Source organism: Macrobrachium nipponense, chromosome 49 (genome assembly GCF_015104395.2).
Source record: "Macrobrachium nipponense isolate FS-2020 chromosome 49, ASM1510439v2, whole genome shotgun sequence".
NCBI classification, from domain to species: Eukaryota; Metazoa; Arthropoda; class Malacostraca; order Decapoda; family Palaemonidae; genus Macrobrachium; species Macrobrachium nipponense.
In genome coordinates this window covers 13,379,308-13,400,240 of record NC_087224.1, presented here as the reverse complement: position 1 = coordinate 13,400,240, position 20,933 = coordinate 13,379,308, and the positions used below count along the sequence as shown (strand labels likewise).

At 36.1% G+C, this 20,933-nt stretch overlaps 2 protein-coding genes across 3 annotated transcripts in view; both read right to left on the bottom strand.

Moving 5' to 3' along the window:
* LOC135205240 (uncharacterized) overlaps positions 1-717 on the bottom strand; it is a 50,318-nt gene extending 49,601 nt beyond the window's left edge. The window contains exon 1 of the mRNA XM_064235589.1: positions 615-717. The gene's annotated coding sequence lies outside the window, so the exon portion shown is untranslated. The remainder of the gene's footprint in view (positions 1-614) is intronic.
* A 7,193-nt stretch (positions 718-7,910) lies between these two features.
* On the bottom strand, positions 7,911-11,502 carry LOC135205345 (uncharacterized). Of its 2 annotated transcripts, none has more exons than XM_064235806.1 (7): positions 11,349-11,502; positions 10,708-10,901; positions 10,310-10,472; positions 9,727-9,812; positions 9,308-9,509; positions 8,476-8,654; positions 7,911-8,224 (listed from the first exon to the last, which is right to left on the bottom strand). In XM_064235806.1, exons 1-7 carry the CDS (start codon positions 11,389-11,391, stop codon positions 8,171-8,173), a joined length of 921 nt encoding a protein of 306 aa, XP_064091876.1. In that variant the 5' UTR covers positions 11,392-11,502; the 3' UTR covers positions 7,911-8,170. The 2 variants fall into 2 exon arrangements, with proteins under 2 accessions (XP_064091876.1, XP_064091875.1); XM_064235805.1 differs by having other exon boundaries at positions 10,708-10,904; positions 11,349-11,479.
* Positions 11,503-20,933: the final 9,431 nt, after the last annotated feature.

Here is a 20,933-nt window from a genome sequence, read left to right as displayed (position 1 = left end):
CAGAATTCTGCACATTTGCAAAAACAAGTTTGATGATTTAATTCAACCAATATTTTATGATATTTAATACATGATAAATTAACTCCTTTTAACATTGAATTGTGTAAATTTTGCAAACCACGATAAATTATTTAATCAAACGAATATTATATATATATATATATATATATATATATATATATATATATATATATATTATATATATATACACGATGTAAAAAAGTGGTTGAACTTTTCATCATAAAGATAGAATTGACACTTATGGTTAGAAAGCTTTTGAGTACAATTAAAGTATAATAACTTTATAAAAGTAAATCGAGTTAACAGTGTAATGAAATCAAAAGTATCGTCTTTTCCACAAGTTACTTAAGAGAACAGAATAATTCACTATTCATGTATATAACCGGGAGATATAATATGAATCTTATAACGGCTAACTATCGCATCGGCAAACTTGGGAGAGAAGAATATATAAAAAAAAAATGAAAAAATCCAGTTTAGAAGCACATTTTCACCTACTTATAAAGTGACTCCTAACTTTCTAAGTGAAAGAACACTTATGGACGAATGACTAGGGCGGGCTAAAACACCGAAGGAAGAATTCGTCTTTTTACCTCGATCTGTGGGTCCCGGAAAACACACGGACAAGAGGACGCACAGACAAGAGAGCGGCCCGATGCGCACTACCCCACACCCTTACAGGAAGGCGTCTGCCTACTTACTGAGGTGAGAGAGACTTTTCTCTCTCACCTGGGGATCGGTGGAGTTAGTTCGTGCGTGCGTTCACGCGCGCACACACGCATTTGGGGAGAGAGAGAGAGAGAGAGAGAGAGAGAGAGAGCTACAGTTGGGGAGAGATAGACCGAGTCTCTCTCTCTCTCTCTATTTCTCCGTCAATTGCTTGCTTACCTGTACACATGGGTAAGCCAGCGTAGGTTTATTACTTAACTGTACAGAGAGAAAGATACTCTCTCTCTCTCTCTGTACACTTACCCGCCAATTCCAACTGTATTTTCCAAGTCATGCGATATCTGGAACGCATTTGACATTTCCCTCTTATTTGAGTCAGTTAGTTTCCTTGTAAACGGAATTTTCATTCTAAAAAAAAAATTGACCTCTCCTGTGAAGGTTTAAGTTTAAAATATCCTAGTTAATTTGCAGTACAGTGGAGATATTTCTTATGAATTTATTCATCTACATCACTCATTTTTGTTGGGTTTATTGATCTGAACTATCTGTGAATATATAGACTGATACAAATTCACAATATATACCCTAAGATGACAGAACAAACGAACGTATAGGCAGTTAGAAAAAAAGAAACAGGAAAAGGCAGCATTACATTATAGTTTTAGGTCAGTGTTCCATTAAACGTTATCGTGTTTTTCTTGCTGAAATACTCTCTCGCGTTTTTTTTTTTTTTGCTGTTAGGCCTATGTCAAAATACCCCTTCCTTAAAATATACACATTTTACGTATTTCTTTGGCGCATGATATATATATATATATATATATATATATATATATATATATATATAATATATATATATATATATATATATATATAAGTTTTATAAGACTGGATTCCACAACACAACTTCTTTACAATAAATAAGTTTTGGAATGAAATATCTGTCTAACCACTGATATTATTATTTATTATTATTATTATTATTATTATTATTATTATTATTATTATTATTATTATTATTATTATTATTGGAGGAGATGAACCCTATTTGAAAGCAGTAACTCAAAGCAATTGGAAATATTAAAAAAAATATATATTATAAAACCAGCTAAATTGACAATTTAATGAATAAAAATGTAAGTTAGATGCTAAAATATCTGAAAAGGTGATTTATCTCTATAATATAAATGAAAAAAATTGATTTTTATTTCAGTTTTATAGAAGGAAGTTATCTTAAAGAACTTGATTGTCAGTTAAGGAATATATGAACTCAATTTGTCCTTATGACAAATATGCAAGATTTACGGGTGTACAGGAAGACAGATTAAAACATTGGCCTAACAGTAAAGGAGAGAGAGAGAGAGAGAGAGAGAGAGAGAGAGAGAGAGAGAGAGAGTAGAAAGCCCACCTACGTTGGAAAAAAACAAGACTGTTTTGTACTAAATGGCGCACTGACCTCAGGCGCTAATGTATTTATTCTTGCTCCTCTTCCTGTTTATTTTGAGTGGCATTATTTGTTTATCGTGTTTTTAGTTCTCTGAAGAAACTATTGTGTCTGATTTGTCTGTCAGTGCGCCCTCAGATCTCAAAAAACTCCTGAGGCTAGAGGGCTGCAAATTGGTATGTTGATCATCCATCCTTCAATCATCAAGCATACCAAATTGCAGCTATCTAGCCACAGTAGTTTTTGTTTTATAGAAGGTTGTCCGTCCGCCCTCAGATCTTAAAAACTCCTGAGGCTAAAGGGCTGCGAATTGGTTTGTTGATCATCCATCCTCCATTCATCAAACATAACAATTTGCAGCCCTCTAGCCTCAATAGTTTTTTTTTTTTTTTTTATTGAAGGTTAAATTTAGCCATAATCCATACATCTGGCAACTATTTAAGCCAGGCCACCACCTGGCCGGGGTTAAAGTTGGTGGCCTTGATTATACGATGTACAGAAAACTTGATTGTGCAGAAGAGACTTGTTTTCCCCAGTTGTACCTGGCAGTGGTGTGACTGAGATGGTCACAACCAGGGTTTAAATCGGACATAGTACGTCTGGCAACCTCATCCCTGAGAACCTACTGTTTCTAATAAAGTATTGTGGGATGCAGTCGCTGGCCCGATACCATCCTCCTACTCTGGCTGGCCCACACCAGTCGAATGTCTACCAAGTACAGAATTCACTGCTCGGGTCTCTCTCCCAAAACAGCTACTCTTCTCTCTCTCTCTCTCTCTCTCTCCCCATTCTACTCTCTCTCACTTCCTCTCCCTCTCATTCTCTCTCTCTGCCAACCCCTCTTCTCAAACTCCACCCTCTTTGATGTCATTGATGTTTCCAAGTGATGCATGCGGTGGCGGGGTGGGCTAAGGCTTCACTGCCAGTCCTGGAATTGAAGATGTCGATGGTTTGTGCCCGTCGGCCGGCAATTCTATTATCGCTGAATAAAATTCCCCTTTGGTTAAACGTATATGAAAATATATTAATTCCGAGGTGGAGCGAATTAGATATTAAAGGACATTTGTAGCTCGATAGATGTATATGAATCACGGTAATGTGATATGACTTATGATAAGTCATATGTATAGTATACAAAAATTACGTACGATAATTTCGTAGAGTAACTAAAAGTCTACGGGCATAACCAGCCCTGCTTCACGGGCAGAACTCGGAACTCGGAACCTCCGTTTCAGGGAATCCCATTTCTCACCCATACCCTCTTCGGAAAGTGGGGGCCGGGGGTTGGGGGGTGGTGGGTGGGGAGGAGGTAGGATGAAAAACCCCATTATAAAAACATGCGCGTAGTCGTACGCAATGTTGTGTCAAAATTTCAAAGCGATCGGTGAAGAGCTTTCGGAGATTTGAGATTTTGAACAAACAAACATTTACATTTAAATATACCGACGACTACAGGAACAAAGAATAATCACGCGAACCACTTATGGCAATTGTTCCGAAGACGCCGTGTCAATACAGAACAGAAACTTGTTCGACATGCAAGAAGACCGGTTTCCCGGCCACCCCCAACAAAGTGCCCCCAGGGCATGCACATGTCACATGCTCTTTTGGTACGTGTGACATGAATCCCTAACCACTTTAGGAAGTTTATCATTCTGACTGGAGATTGGAAGTGACATGAATCCCTAAACCACTTTAGGAAGTTTATCATTCTGACTGGAGGATTGGAAGTAATTGATTGACCTTGTAATGTTTCTTAGAGGCTTCTAATATGTGACATTCTGGGTACTCCATAACTCTCTGCTCTTTTTATGGGGGCAGAGAGAGAGGTGCATATATATATATATATATATATATATATATATATATATATATATATATATATACGTGTGTGTGTGTGTGTGTACTTTTTGTGCCTCGAAAATACCTTCAATCTCCTGTTAATGTTTCTCACATAAATCCTCACTGCTCTTCCCCTTCCAAACCACCATTAACGAGTCAATTCATCACAGTCAACACCATTAATAATCTCTCTTTATGAATACTAAACAATAAGAACGCAACTTAATTGGCTTAACACATAGAGAAAATATTATATTTCCACGCTGTTCTTCACCTACCCAAACTTCGGCGATGCGTCATAAATTCCTTATCAAGGCCATTAGGGTTCTCAGAGGAATTATAAAGTAAACTTCTTTCGTTATTAGCTATACCTGGCGTATACCTTATTGTAATGCTTCTTCTCCGTCACTTGAGTAATGCCTCTCAGCTCTGCCAGGTATAAAAATGATAAATTACAGCCCTTTCGGACATAGCGCACAATTATCGTCTCAACACTTTCTTCTCGTTATACTTTTTCGCTGCCTGAATTTTGCTTTCTGTAAGCTTTCTCGTGATATTGATATTCTTACCTTGAAGTCGGTTCAGGGATGCTTTCTCTTTCATGTTTCATTTTTGTATTACGCGAGCGTTTACACTTTTTTTCAGTTTTTAATTGTTTTTAGTGGTGGGTTTTTCCCCTTCCAATCTTTTAGTTGGCTATATAATTATATAATAAATATATATATATATTATTAATTATATATATAATATATATTATATTATCTATATATATATATATATATATATATATATATATATATATATATATATATACTCTGATATTCTATATATATATTCCACTTAAAAGTATATTCTTCAAAGAAAAATAGAAAAATTATGTATTACGACATGACACAGGCTACGTTGCTCTTTTGTGATCCCGTTCAGAAAACGAAAACACGAACACAAACATACACTGCATTCGCTCCCGACTTTGAAGAGGTGATAGTGACACAAACACACACAGACACACACACACACATGCACAAACGTTTTGGCAATTTTGACCCGCACTTTGAGACCTGCTTACGGGTCACGCGATGCGACGGTCGGTAAAAGATTTAGGATAGAAAATGACCTCAGGTCATGAAGGTCTTGTGGGTAACGAGGTTTAAACACGACAAAAAATAATAAATAAATAATAAATAAATAAATAAATAAACAGCAGGCGAGAAGTCTTAAACACAAAATAAATAAATAAATAAATAAACAGGTGACAATAAATCTTTAACACGACAAAAACAGTAAATAAATAAATAAATAAATAAATAGATAAATAAATAAATAAATAAATAAATAAATAAATAAATAAATAAATTTTGCAGAGGTCAACTGGAGGGGGGTCGACTTAATACCCCTTAATAACCCTTTTTTCTAGCCCAGGCCCGAATAGGAAGACAAGATATTGGCATGGACTTGCTAGGACGTTCGCCTCACCGGTAACAGGCCCGGATTCGATCCCCGAGTGGGTCAAAATGTCTAATTCCTTCTGTTGGCTTAAATATATGATGTAGGCCTAATTTGTATATATATATAATTCTTGATAATTACTCTTAATGCATCATTGTTGAATAATAATAGATAACCAATAATTAATCAAGTTATAATACTGAGGACCATTTGGTTACCTAGACTAATAACCACTAGGTCTGGTCACTAATTGAATGGGTGGCCATCACTGACTACCAGCGCCCTTTGTCCCCAAAATTGATCGTGATCTATAACAAAATTATAATCTATTACAAAAAAATAATCTATTAAAAACAATCTATTGCAAACAAATATAATCTAAAAAAATATATAATCTATTCAAAAAAATAATCTATTACAAAAAATATAATTTATTCAAAAAAATAATCTATTCCAAATAATAATTGGAGAAAATATGTTAGAAATATTTCATTACAAAAAAGTTACAAAAAATAACCAATTACAAAAAATAATAAAAAAATTATTTTATTACAAAAAATAATCAAGTACAAAAAATAATCCATTTTACAACAAATAATAAAAAAATTATTTTATTACAAAAAATAATCAAGTACAAAAAATAATCTATTACAAAAAATTATAATAAAAAAATATTTTTATTACAAAAAATAATCATATAATATATGATCATTTTAAAAAATCATCTTTAGGCTTAAATAGTTTAAATTTATATGGACTTTTTGAAGCAATTATCTGGAGGTAGGCCTATGCCTTATATAATATTCAAATCACAGCTATTTATCAATTCTTTTGGTCGTTGGGGCATTAATTGTCACCTCTTATCATGTAATAATTGTATAAAAACCATTAATTGACCATAATTATATTCTAATCATCAGGAATTTGATAAAACGACAATGAACGTAGAATATGAAAGAATTGACAGAGTTGAAGATTAATTATTCCATAGAAAACGCGTCACAGAAAACGAGATCTGAGTGGTAAACTAAAGTATATCATCTCACTGTCGTTTTATGTGATGGCCATTTCAACCACATAACCGAAAAGATTAATAATATTTAGAGCGAATTAGACAAGTATGACTCTCAGTTACGTTAGGTTTATGATAAATCTGAATCAATTGATCGATCTGAAAGAGAAATTCGACAAATATAATAGAAATCTGTTAAATATGATAGAAAACTTATTATTTTTTTATAACTTAAGAATTTTTTTTTCTTCTAATAATCATTATTTATCTCGTGTAGCTCTGAAAGCATTTTAATATTATTGGGCTATAGTGAAATCAGAATCTCTCTCTCTCTCTCTCTCTCTCTCTCTCTCTCTCTCTCTCTCTCTCTCTCTCTCTCTCTCTCTCTCTCTCGCCAGGATGAGAAAAAAGGAGATAAGTTTATACCTATTACGGAAGGAAATATATAGATATTCTAACAAAATATTCTAGCAAAACACGCACACACAAATTCATATATATATATATATATATATATATATATATATATATATATATATATATATATATATATATATGCTCAGACACGTAAGCAAGCATGATAATGGCATAATATCGAAGACACTTAGGGCATAATTACCAGTCTCGTGGGGTATCGAGCACAATGGGGAAACGTGCTACGAACTTAACGATCACGTCTGCCATGAGACACGAATTAATTTGGCTGACTTCAGACACAAGCAATTTCAAGGTGACATCTTAGAAACCAGTTTGGAAACTTGTATGGATGGAGGAGCTGTTTATTTCTGAGTTTGTGTGTGTGTGTGTGTGTGGTTTGTTTATTGTTGAACAAAAGTACCTGTAAACAACAACAGCTGTTTGTTCTGTATCTTGACAAACAAACACTCAATTCATGATGCGTCCTGTGTTTTTTAAAAATTGTTGAAAAGTTATATTTTTGTGTTCAAGAATTGGTTTCGAAAGAGGCCATTGTGTGCTAAAAAATTGTTATAAGAAAATAATAGTAACATAATCTGTTGTGGTCCTTCCCCCATCGCCCCCGCCCCCCGTGGCTCGATGTGATCGGCCCAGGCAATACTGGCCAATCAGAAGCCAGATATGAGAGAGAGAGAGAGAGAGAGAGAGAGAGAGAGAGAGAGAGAGAGAGAGAGAGAGAGAGAGAGAGACTATGGCTAACTTTCAGTGGCTCGTCTCATCAGGAATCGAACATGTCTTATTATTGTGATAACAATAATAAGACTCTCTCTCTCTCTCTCTCTCTCTCTCTCTCTCTCTCTCTCTCTCTCTCTCTCTCTCTCTCTCTCTCTCTCATATACGCTTACGCAAAAATTGTAGCAATACAAAATATTATTCATAACTGCTTTCATATATGTTGATAAGTGCTCTCTCTCTCTCTCTCTCTCTCTCTCTCTCTCTCTCTCTCTCTCTCTCTCTCTCTCTCTCTCTCAAGGGCTTAATAATAAAAAACAGAAAGTAATTTACTTTTCTAATTTATATTTCAGTTCAATGGAGCCATTGAACATTGCATCGTGAATTATGAAGTCTATGTCATTATTCGATAATCATAAGATTGCATATTTAATTATCGAGTTTTTATTATCAGTTACTGTTAAAAAAGAAACAATGATTTATTATAGATTATGGTCATTATAGAATAACTAATGACGTTAATCATAGAAAATGGAGGTTACGTCCGAGACTTTGAAGGGATAACTAAAGGAAACCGAAGCTTCTCAAAATGGGTCACCTCCGATGTCGCTCTTGTGGCAGCCACAGGTTCCGCAGATCTGGAAAAAGGAGTTTAAGATCGGAATTAATTGTGCGTTTGAGAGAGAGAGAGAGAGAGAGAGAGAGAGAGAGAGAGAGAGAGAGAGGGAGAAAGGGAGAAGAAGAGAATGGAGGGAGAGAGAGGGGGAGAAGGGAGAAGGAAGGAGAGAGAGAGAGAGAGAGAGAGAGAGAGAGAGAGAGAGAGTTGGGAGCAGGCTTACAATAAGTGTGTGTGTGTGTGTGTGTGTGTGTTTGCAACCAGGCGGCTTACCTGTAAGTAGGATCCTGTACAGCCAAGTAGCCTGCAGAGATCCCAATTGTCTCTGTAAGTAGGAGCCAGGATACCACTCCAGTAGTGGACGCTGGGGTCTGTCATCCATTCCTCACCCGTCCCGTCATCCTTCAGTTCAACCAGGTTGAGGTGGGTGCGCATAAATGTGTCTGATAAACCTGGAATGGTTTCGATCAATCCGGTTTTATCGATTGGTTTTAGAATGGGATTTTTTTAAATTAAATTTTTAGGAGTTTTGTACGCATTTTGACCTCTTTTTTTTTTTGTTGTTGCATGTTTATATACATAGGTCTAGAAACAGAGGTCAAGAAACAGAGGTCTATAAATATAGGTCTAAACACATAGGTCGAGCCACATAGATCTAGAAACAGAGGTCTAGAAACATAGGTCGAGCCACAGATCTAGAAACAGAGGTTTAGAAACATAGGTCAAGAAACAGAGGTCTAGAAACATAGGTTGAGCCACATAGATCTAGAAACAGAGGTCTAGAAACATAGGTCGAGCCACATAGATCTAGAAACAGAGGTCTAGAAACATAGGTCAAGAAACAGAGGTCTAGAAACAGGTTGAGCCACATAGGTCTAGAAACAGAGGTCTAGAAACATAGGTTGAGCCACATAGTTCTAGAAACAGAGGTCTAGAAACATAGTTCAAGAAACAGAGGTCTAGAAACAGGTCGAACCACATAGGTCTAGAAACAGAGGTCTAGGAACATAGGTCGAGCCACATAGGTCTAGAAACAGAGGTCCAGAAACACAGGTCGAGCCACATAGATCTAGCAACAGAGGTCTAGACACACAGGCCCACATACCAGGGTTCCGCAAGTCCTCGAAGTAACAGCAGCTGTTAGAACCACCGTCATCGTGGTAGAACCCATGACTCGCATGTCCTACGAAAGCCACGGGGTGGGTATGCTCTATGACGTCGTAGCGTCCGGGGACCCTGGTGTACCACCCTTCCTTCTGACCAAACATGACCTCGGCCATGAAGGGAGCCGTCTCCCAGTTTCTGACCTGGAATGGGGACGCTCAAAAGGTCAAGTTATTAGAAGAAGCAAAATAGGATATAAAGTCCTACTCCCACAGACATACTCTTAGACTTCGACTATGAAATCGTGGATGAAATCCTATGCAGAAAAGTCCTAAGATATTAACCACTTCATAAGCATACACAGGTGTGTATTTGTGTACGTGTGTGTGTATGTGTGCACAAATAGAAACATACACTCACCTTGACGACAATGAACTCCCACCAAGCGTCTCTCTCGCCAGATATCAGGTCACATTTATGATTGTATCCCGTGAATGTCCAGTAAGCTGCGAAGAAGGATGTAAAAAAAAAGAAAGAAAGTTTTATTTAAATTAGAAGCTAAAAACCAAAGTTGAATTTAACAGGTGTTAAAAATGTTAATTTAGCACTGAATCACATTGCAGCCACTTTCGCGCCTCGGGTTAAGGTCGAGAGGGGCGAGATGTTCCACGCTGCCCAATCTGATTTGACCTTTCATTGGGATTCATCTGTATTGCCCATATGGAAAGGGTGTGTGTTTTCTTCCAAAATCCAGTGGATATCATCTTCTAATATGGAGATATTAACTAATATTCGAAGGATGTCACCCTTCAATATGGCTGAAACCTCACTAACCAATGCTGAGTTATAAACAGCAATTATTCCCATTACTATATGGTTTAAAAACTCGCCTGCAAAGGCTGAGACATAACCAATTGAAGAGAAATATAACGAACAATTATGACGATGACTGGCTAATATGGAAATTAATTTTCGGCACGAATAGGGAGGGAACGTCACTTACCAATATGGAGGTGCTCACCGCACGCCTGCGCGTGCCAGTAAGTCGGGATCTCGCCGTGCAATGTGCTGTAGTTCATGTTACATTGCCTGGACCAATCCTCGCTCACTCGCGTGTTGTAATAGTCAGTTGCATCGTGGGGGAAACAGAAGTCATTTTCACCTTCCTGTTGTAGAAGAAAAAGAAATAAATAAACAAATAATGGATGAAAAGATACGACAAAAAACAAAATGCAAAATCAATGTTCATTCAGAGAGCGTTTGATGTCGAGAATAAAAAATATTCTTCTTTTAGTTTTTGACGGATAATGGCCAACTTAATCGTAAATAAAGCTAAGGTGGCCTTATGCCGGGACAAATTCTCACTCCCACAGCACCTTTTGACCTTTAATATGGTCTCACCGTCTTATGGAACCTCAAAAAAGGAGCGTGCGCGACGACTAACTCCTCAATGGAGCCGGCCTTGAAATCCATAGACGCATCTTCGTAACTGTAATCGCCATCATCATCTTCTGGTCCCAAATCCCAGTCACCTTCGCGGACGTGTGATAATCCTCCTTCCTCCTCTTCTGCCAGATTCAATTCGGAATGAACTCCTGGTTTGTGGGAGGAAAATGCAGATTATTATTTTCATAAGATGTCTTTCGGAGGGCTGCCTGCCTTTGAATTCCAGTTGAAGTAGAATTTTCTATTATTCTTCTTCGTATTTTTCGTTTGGTTTTAGGAAATGATGAAGTTTTGTAGCGATGTATAATAACTGTGTGAGATTTCAGATGTCAGTTTTTGACTCATGTTAATTTCAAAATAAGATTTTAAGGCTTTTTTTCAATGCAAAAGTATTATGTCAGTGACGTCATCGATGGCCTGATGTAACTCTGTACAGGTTTTGTTTTTCTGTTTAATAATTCTTAAGCGTATTTTATATATGAAGTAAATAACGAATAAGACACACATAAAAGAAATAGTCAAGGAATGCCTGTAATGGAATTAACATGTAAATTTGTTTTAGAAAATACGAATTTTAAATATGTTTAAAAACTCACCAGACAGGAGTAACAGCAAACTCAGATACAAGAGAGGCGCCATCTTGGTCCTAAGGTGCGACAATAAATGGTCGCAGTTCTGGTGCACCCGTGACTTGTTGTTCACAACACGGGGTTCGAGAAAGGATAGTAACCAGCAGTAGATAAAGTCGCATCTTATATAAACCCTTTTTGGTATCTTCGAGGTCACGGAGAATCTCTAAGCTATAGATGAGAGACCTTTTTTTTCCGTTTTTTTTTTTTTTTTTTTTTTTTTTTTTTTTTTTTTTTTTTTTTTTTTTTTTTTTTTTATAGAACGTATGTTGAAATATTTCTACGACGTGAGACTTTTCATTGAACGTCTTATTTCGATTTACAATTCTTGACAAAACTCTGAATAGATAGATAGGCATCTTACTCAGATTTATAGTAGCATAGGCCTATAGATATACGTGCAAAAGTCTGGCCAGATATAGACTATGTTTGAAGTCAAGGTAGGATTTCACTGGGAGGTCGTTGAGCCGCCCCACCTTTATGGAATTCAAGTTCGGACATTTCAGTGTGAAATTAAGAGAAATTATCCTTCCTGGCTGTAACTTTGCTGGTAAAATCACCACGTTTATAACTGGAATATTTATAGTAAGTAGCAACTCTGGATACCACAGTCGAATCTCATCTGTTTAGTAACCAAAGAAATTAAGGCATTTTAGATATTGCACAATTCTGTTTAGTGTTAATTAATCGCTATTATTATAACTAATATATCAGCCTTTCCTTTTTTAAATTAAATTATTCATTATTACTTGTAAACAGTTCCAATTTTGCTCTTGTAATGCATTGAGATGAAAACAAACATGAATTCTTCAGATAAATAAAAATGGTTAACAAAATAATTAATCCATTACAAATACAACCAACAGCATTTTTTCTTCTTTTTTCAAGTAAAGCGTAAGTTTTAAAAAAATCAGAAGATTCAGTATTGAAAAAAATCAGTACTCAAAAGTAAAAAAACAAACAGCACCAAATGGCATTTTTCCCCTAATGTTATGTTTTTGAGAGGAGCACCAATGGATAAGTTCCCACGCTCTCCCTATTACGAAAATCATAAGATAAGGGCACCAAATACCCCCTTAGGTTCATCTAATTTTATGCCCTCTGTGACCTAGTGGATATAAAATGCCTGCCTGGTGTTTCAATGGTATGGGCACGATAAAGAAATACTCGTCCAATGTCCAGGGAAGTGGGTATTTTTTATGTAACCGATGCATTTGTGTGACGTCACAGTGACGTCACACAAACGCATCAGATACCAGGGAAGAGGGCACCTCCAGGCCTAAGGTCTACTAGCTCTGGGACCTATTGATAGTCAGTAAGGTTTGAAATATGCACGGAGTTACAATAAAAGACATGAGAGGTTGCTGCAGCTATTGGATGAAGGAACGCATGCTTACAGTGCACCCCGTGAGGTGGAATGGCAGCAATACCCCCCTATAGGACATCTCAACTGAATTACAATATTGTATTATAATGGCTCAGCCTTGCACGATCTGCATTGCTTTATGGAAGTGAGGAAGTTATGCAAGTTTCGCTTGTAGATAAGATAATGATGGAGATACGATTGCCTGGGCATGTCCTTCGCGTCACCCCCCCACCACCCCCGCCCCCGCCCCCACCCCTGGCAGAATATCGTGGGATCATGTCAGCTGGAGTGGGTCCGTGTGGGCGGTTGACCCAGATACCCACTTGGATAAAAACTATGGTACAAGCAATGAGTGGCGACTTTTGAGTTGAGTTGAATTGAATAAAGAATTTGGGCCAAAGGCCAAGCACTGGGACCTAAGAGGTCATTCAGCGCTGAAATGGAAATAGACAGTAGAAGGTTTGAAAGGTGTAACAGAAGGAACACTTCAGAGCAGTTGTACTATATGAATCAAATGTTAGGAGAGGGTGGAAAGTAAGACGAAGAAAGAGAATATGAAAGGAGGTACAGTAAAAGGAATGAAAGGGGTTTAGAGCGGCAGCCCGGACCATTGAGATACAACGAACGAGATACCGACTGTAAACCCTACTGGTATTTAGGAGTAGACTTGTAAACTGTGAAACTGACCGTCTGCCGAAAATATATGGGTGGCTTACTTAACAAGCACAACTAATTGCTCATTAGATTTTGGGTCTAGATCCAATATATGAGATACCAGATGAAACTAATATATTATATATCTGCAGACTCTACTGATTATAGAATGACCAGTGACAGACATTTTGGAGGGTGGGTTCCCCCTGACAGACGCACTGAAAAGGGGGCGTTAATTTGATCTAGATCCAACTTAGGAGATACAGAGTAAAATTTACACTACAATAGCACTGCACATCCTAGAATACTGTGGTGGTAATGACAGACATTTTAGTGGGTGGTTAACCCCTGACAGATGCCCCACAACGAGTGGGGGGGGGGGGGAGACAGGATCTGCATCCAACATTGGAGATACCAAGTAAAATTTGTACTATAATAGCACTGCACATCTTAGAGTACTGTGATGGTAATGACAGCCATTTTAGTGGGTGGTTACCCCTTCACAGACATAACCTACGATTGGAAGGGAGTGATGGGACACCTTGAAATGATTCAAAATCTATCATAGGCAAAATTAATATTATGAATATGATAATTATCTGAAAATCGTGAGCCTGATAACATGTAAAAGGCAAAAAATTCAAGAAATATTGTGATGTTTCAGGATAAGAATTACTGCCGGAGTTATTTCTTTAAATTCCTACTGAAGGATGGAATATTTCACTTCATTAATTCCATCACATCTATATAGAAAACTATGTATGAGACTTACTAGGCCTAGTCTACTTCTATAGTTTCACACACACACACACAACACACACACACACACACACACACACACACACACACACACACACACACACATATATATATATATATATATATATATATATATATATATATATATATATATATTAGATATTAGCACTATCCTTTGGTGTGGAGTTATTACTTCACACAAAGTAGTATTTTATCTGAATGGGAGGGGGTCACAAATGACAACAGCTACAAGTATGTGTGCTGAGCCATTTTTGAATAATTAAACCAGTCATGTGGTGCCACTCTCAATTCCTCTAAAGCAAGAAATGTAAGATAAGTATTCTCGTTTTAATAGCGTCTTTGTTCATTTTCTTTTCTTGCCTATAGTTAGGGCACTGCAGCCATGTCGAGGTTCGTAGCCCAAATAAAAATTATACTTACGCAGGTTGATGTTTAAAGCCAGCTGAGTGTATTTGTCTCTTAACTTCCCGCCGGCGCGCACCACAGGCAGCCTATGTAATGTGTTTCAATACATTCTATCGATGCTGGCTTTGACGACCATCATTCGGCTAATTTTCTCTCTAGTAATATTTTTACTTTAATTGTTCATTATATCCAGTAGACAGGCAATAACATCATATCATATCCTCACGTCTGTTCAATGTATTTACCATTGCTAATGTGATTTATGATGCGTCTCCAACACAGTCATAAAAATCGGACAACCGAATGTGCAAATATGTCAGTTGTGTGCAAGGCATAGGTAGTCAATCCCTGGAGTAGCGATCTCCCTGCCGAGAGTGACTTCGGAAGGCCATATTGAAAGGTCTCGGTCCAGCTCTTAGTACTATACTTTATTACTATTACTTTTTAAAATCTTTATTATTATTATTATTATTATTATTATTATTATTATTATTATTATTATTATTATTATTATTATTATTATTCGACCCAATTTCACAGATAAAAATTACCTTACGAAAACAGGCCTAAGCACACCAACCATTGTGGTCAAGGCCTAAGCATTTGCTCTTGGATCTAAGCAGTGTCAAGCATATACGGTTCCTATGTAAATACAGGACTTTCTTTGCATACGGTAGCGAAGCACTAACTAAAACAGTAAACTCAGTAAGCACTCACACTTGCATACATTCACTACACACACACACACACTTAACATACAGTCACACACACACACACTCACTTCACATACACTCACACTCAATAACACAAAACACTCTGAATACCCAACACTCACTAGGCACTCACTATACACTAAATGCTCACTATAAATACTTAAAACATTAAATTCACTAAATACTCGTTATACCCCAAACACTCGGCAAACATTCACTAAACACTCACTTAATCTTAAACATTAATTAAACACTAAACACTCACTAAACCCTAAGCACTCATTGAATAGTCTAAATGCTTACCAAACCATAATTATTTATTAAATACTAAACAGTGAATGAACATCCACTCATTCAAAACTCAATAAACACTTGCGCACTAAACATTTGCTAAACACTAACATTCACAAGACATTCACTAAACGCTCACTTAACATTCGCAAAACATTCACTAAAACCCTAAACACTCACTGAATACTTACACACTAAACATTTGCTTAACACTACCATTCACAAGACATTCACTAAACGCTCACTTAACATTCAGAAAACATTAACTAAAACCCTAAAGACAAAACATTCACTGAATTCTGACACATTAAACAGTCACTAAACCCTAAACATTCATCAAACGCTTACTCACTAAACCCTAACAATTCGCTAAAAACTTACTCATTAAACAGAACGATAGAAAAAATTCACAATCGCACTAATTTTTAATTTCTCTTGTTTTCTTTACATTAATGCTAGGTGATTATTTCTTTGGTCTAGTTTGCTCTTATATTTATTCATAATCTTCTTGAGAGAATGGAAATGTTCGAAATAACTTGGTGTATTATATCTGACGAATTTTACACCAGCCGAAAAAAAATCGACTATAGTAACAACATTATTCATTCATAAAACCGATAACACAAAAATGTATCCATGATTTCATTAGTATGAAAGTCAGTTGAAACCAAAAGAAGGTAGTCCTGCTTCGATAAAACAAACAGAGTAGGCTATAGCGCAATTAGCCCTTAAACGCCGACTGGACGTATTTTACGTCGACATTTTTTGTCTCTCGGGTGCCGACTGAACGTATTTTACGTCGACAAACAAAAGTTTTTTTTAAAAATTCGCGGAAAAATACTTTTAGGCCTACCAGCCGAAAACTCTTGAATCACGCGCCTTGGGGGATGCTGGGAGTTCACGGATCAAGGTGTTGTTTTGTTTACAATCGTTACGCAGGCGCGCAAGCGCGAATTTCTTTCTTGCCGCACTAAAAAGTATCTGTGACACATCTCGGAAATTATTTCGTCACTTTGACATAATTTTTTTACCCTTTTAAATTAGCCGTTACATGGACTATTATATATGAAAATGTGCGCATTTTTATGTAGAATACAACAAAAAAATACTCATGATTGTAGCTTTTATCAGTTTTGAGATATTTTCATATAAATAACGATGTGCCAAAATTTCAACCTTCGGTCAACTTTGACTCTACCGAAATGGTCGAAAAACGCAATTGTAAGCTAAAACTCTTATATTTTAGTAATATTCAATCATTTAACTTAATTTTGCGACTAATTGGAAGTCTCTAGCACAATATTTCGATTTATGGTGAATTTATGAAAAAACTTTTTCCTTACGTCCGCGCGGTAACTCTTCCGAAAATAATCATACATGCGATTGTGGTAATGTTTGCACCATTTTAAATTAGCCGTTACATAAAGTTTATATATAAAAATGTGCCGCAATTTCAATGCCACAATACAACTTAAAAACAACAACCCATGGTTGTAGCTTTTATCAATTTTGAAATATTTCATATAAAAAATGATAAGTGACAAATTTTCAACCTTCGGTCAATTTTGACTCTACCGAAATGGTCGAAAAACGCAATTGTAAGCTAAAACGCTTATATTCTAGTAATATTCAAGCATTTACCTTCATTTTGCAACAAATTGGAAGTCTCTAGCAAAATATTTCGATTTATGGTGAATTTATGAAAAAAATAACATTTTCTTTACGTCCGCGCGGTAACTCTTCCGAAAAAATCATACGTGCGATTGTGGTAATGTTTGCACCATTTTAAATTAGCCGTTACATAACGTTTTATATATGAAAATGTGCGCAATTTCATGTATAATACAACAAAAAATAGTTGAAGGTTGTAGCTTTTCTCATTTTCGAAATATTTGCATATAAATCACGATAAATAGAAAAAAAAACCACGTTCGGTCAAATTTGACTCTACCGAAATGGTCGAAAAACGCAATTGTAAGATAAAACTCTTACAGTCTAGTAATATTCAGTCATTTATCTTCATCGTGAAACAAATTCGAAGTCTCTAGCACAATATTTAAATTTATGGTGAATTTTAAAAAAAAAAACTTTCCTTCCCTCCGCGCGCGGATTCTCCGCCACAAATCTCCGAAATGCGTAAGTCCCATTCTCGGAATATTTGCTCCGTTTCATATTAGGCATTTCATAGAGTTTTATATATGAAAATGTGCGCAATTTCACATGTAGAAATAAAACGAAAAATATTTGAAAGTTGTAGCTTTTCTTATTTCCGAAATAATTGCATATAAAAAATATATATAAAAAAAATTCGACATTCGGTCAAATTTAACTCGTCAGATATGGTCGAAAACTGCATTTGTAAGCTAATATTCTTACAGTATAGTAATATTCAATCATTTGTCTTCATTTTGAAAGAAATTGGAAGTCTCTAGGACAATATTTAGATTTATGGTGAATTTTTGAAAAAAATATGTGTTTACGTCTGCGCGTTACGAATTCATGCATTATTTTGTGATAATATTTTCTCTGTGTTGCATTTATCGTTTTACAATTTGTTATATACCAAAATGATCGCAATTTAGTGTACATTACAACGAAAAAAAAGTAACTTGTTACCTTCAACCGTTTTGCGCACAGCGCGATTTGAATACAATTATATATGAAATTTTCGTTTTTTGCGCTATCATATATCGCATTATTATATATGATAATGATAATTTTTTTCATTTCTGATGGTTGCATACTAAACTTCAGGCAATGACAAAAAAAAAAGGAGCCAAAAATGAACTCTTAATCTTCAAAACTAAGCGCGCTATGATTTTTTGAAAAAAATATTTTTTCCGCTCCCGCGCTCACTCTGAAACGTCTCCGGCACACGGGAGACATTTTTTTTTTTTTACCGCTTCGGCGTTTAAGGGTTAGTATGATCTGTACCCTGACTATAACGTTATATTACACACGTAGTATACTGTCTATTTAATGGGTGCGTATTACTCTATTTAACAAATGTTATGCATATAGACATTTTACAGCAATAACTCCAATAATGATAAGAACTTATATGCTACTTTACAGTGCCAGTCTTCCAGCTACCGCTACATTAATTTTCATCTCTTAAATAAAGCTAAAGCGAGTACTGTAATTGAAGTCAGTTGCTTGCTTGACAAAATAATATGACCGAATTATTATGGGCCTACAGATGACTGTTATTTATATGAAACAAATAAACAATTTTTGTGTCAAATAAATACAAAGGATATAGAAAGTATAACAATATTTATTAAATATAACACGATAATGTATAATACGGGTCAATAGTAGCCCACTATACTAATCTAGACATTCATTATCAGGGCTTGCCCTTCCCCCTGCCCACCTGTTAGGGAATGTCTGTCAGGGGGTAACCACCCACTAAAGTGTCTGTCATTACCATCACAGCATTCTAGGATGTGCAGTGCAATTGTAGTACAAATTTTACTTGGTATCTCCAATGTTGGATGCAGATCCTGTCTCCCCACCCCACTCGTTGTGGGGCATCTGTCAGGGGTTAACCACCCACTAAAATGTCTGTCATTACCACCACAGTATTCTAGGATGTGCAGTGCTATTGTAGTGTAAATTTTACTCGGTATCTCCTAAGTTGGATCTAGATCCAATTAACCCCCCCTTTTCAGTGCGTCTGTCAGGGGGAACCCACCCTCCAAAATGTCTGTCACTGGTCATTCTATAATCAGTAGAGTCTGCAGATATATTATATATTAGTTTCATCTGGTATCTCATAAATTGGATCTAGACCCAAAATCTAACAAGCAATTAGTGGTGCTTGTTAAGTAAGCCACCCATATATTTTCGGCAGACGGTCAGTTTCACAGTTTACAAGTCTACTCCTAAATACCAGTAGGGGTTACAGTCGGTATCTCGTTCGTTGTATCTCAATGGTCCGGGCTGCGGGACTAGTTGCAGCTAGGGGCCTCCTTAGGCACGGTACAAAGAACATTACACAATGCCTACAGTTCACCACATGAGGTCCATTGACGGTACTAACCCCTACAGGAAAGGGGAAGCTGGAGTGGTTGGACAGAGAGATAAAGAGATCCAGAGAATATATGCAATTGAAACTTTGCATTAGATACTATTTTAGGTTCATAAGAGGCTTGCATATTCTAGGGATACGTTTTCAAAGCCCTTCTCACCGTGGATGCTCAAAAGACAGCTTGAATGATCTGTTAAGCTACTGAAAAGTACCACTGACATTTTTCTCATATAGGTATTTCCTATGTAAACAAAATACTACATTTAATGGAATGTAGTGCCATACATAAACACTACAGAGGTCATAAATATTGGATAAATTAAACAAGGTAAAACAAAGTTAGATATAATTTGAGTTGTAGAAATGTCGTTACAAAAGCAGAGCCCTTTAAAATTTACTATAATAACAATAAATGCTAAATATTAAAGGGCACGACACACGTAAATTCTAAGTTTAAGAGAAAACAAATTACCATACATCAAATAATTGGAAAGCACTTTCCTAAAACATAATACTGACAAATTTGTACTTATAAGATGTTAACCTTTGTGACCTGGTTCAAATGATTTGTTTTTGTTTAGACTCTTTGTACTTGAATGTCTGTCTTCAGAAACTTGTACTCTTTGAGTTTTAAGAACTTTTAGCAATTCTATTCCATTGGAATACAGTACGTAGTTATGTCCCTGTATTCACTAAAATAGCATTTGTCCTTAAACTTTGTTTTGCAGGTAGATGTGTATTATGTTTCTTTTTTTTTTTTACTAAAAGACCATACATAAAAAAATTCATTCAGTCCAACACCAAATTAAAATGTACCAAAAATCTGCGTTCAGCAATTAACAATTAATAGTGGAGAGAAACTTATTTCGTATATGTAACTGCAATTTTTTTTTGTACAGCAATTAACAATTCGTAGTGAAGAAATTTATTTCATATACATAACTGCAATTTTTGTTTTAAGCAAATGACTAGTCAGTGTTTTGAAAAGAGCCCAATATCTTAAAAAGATGCGAACAACAAATGCCTTTGATGAACCCTGCCTTTGGGCTGAAAACCTCTTTGGAGATGCCCCTAAAATTTCTGCCTTAACAAAAATAACTTCTGTCACAGTTTTACAGAGGCAGTTTGCTATGATTCACCATAAAGTGTTTAACTATAATGTATAACGTACAATATATTCTAACAAATCTTTCTAGTCAAGGTATACCTCCAGACAGCCTCCACTGTAAATTTCCCGGTAATCAAAGCCATAGCTATCTATAATGCTAATTATGGCTGGTTTCAGTCGAGGGATGCCACCTTTACTGTGA

Bases quoted from the DNA above. Each gene is read 5' to 3' on its own strand.
- LOC135205345 (XM_064235805.1), bottom strand. From the start codon at position 11,391: ATGGCGCCTCTCTTGTATCTGAGTTTGCTGTTACTCCTGTCTG. The intron at 9,510-9,726 runs GTGAGTGTATGT...TCCCCATTCCAG, and splicing joins GGGAGTTCATTGTCGTCAAG to GTCAGAAACTGGGAGACGGC. The intron at 8,655-9,307 runs GTATGTGGGCCT...AAACCATTCCAG, and splicing joins CGAGGACTTGCGGAACCCTG to GTTTATCAGACACATTTATG.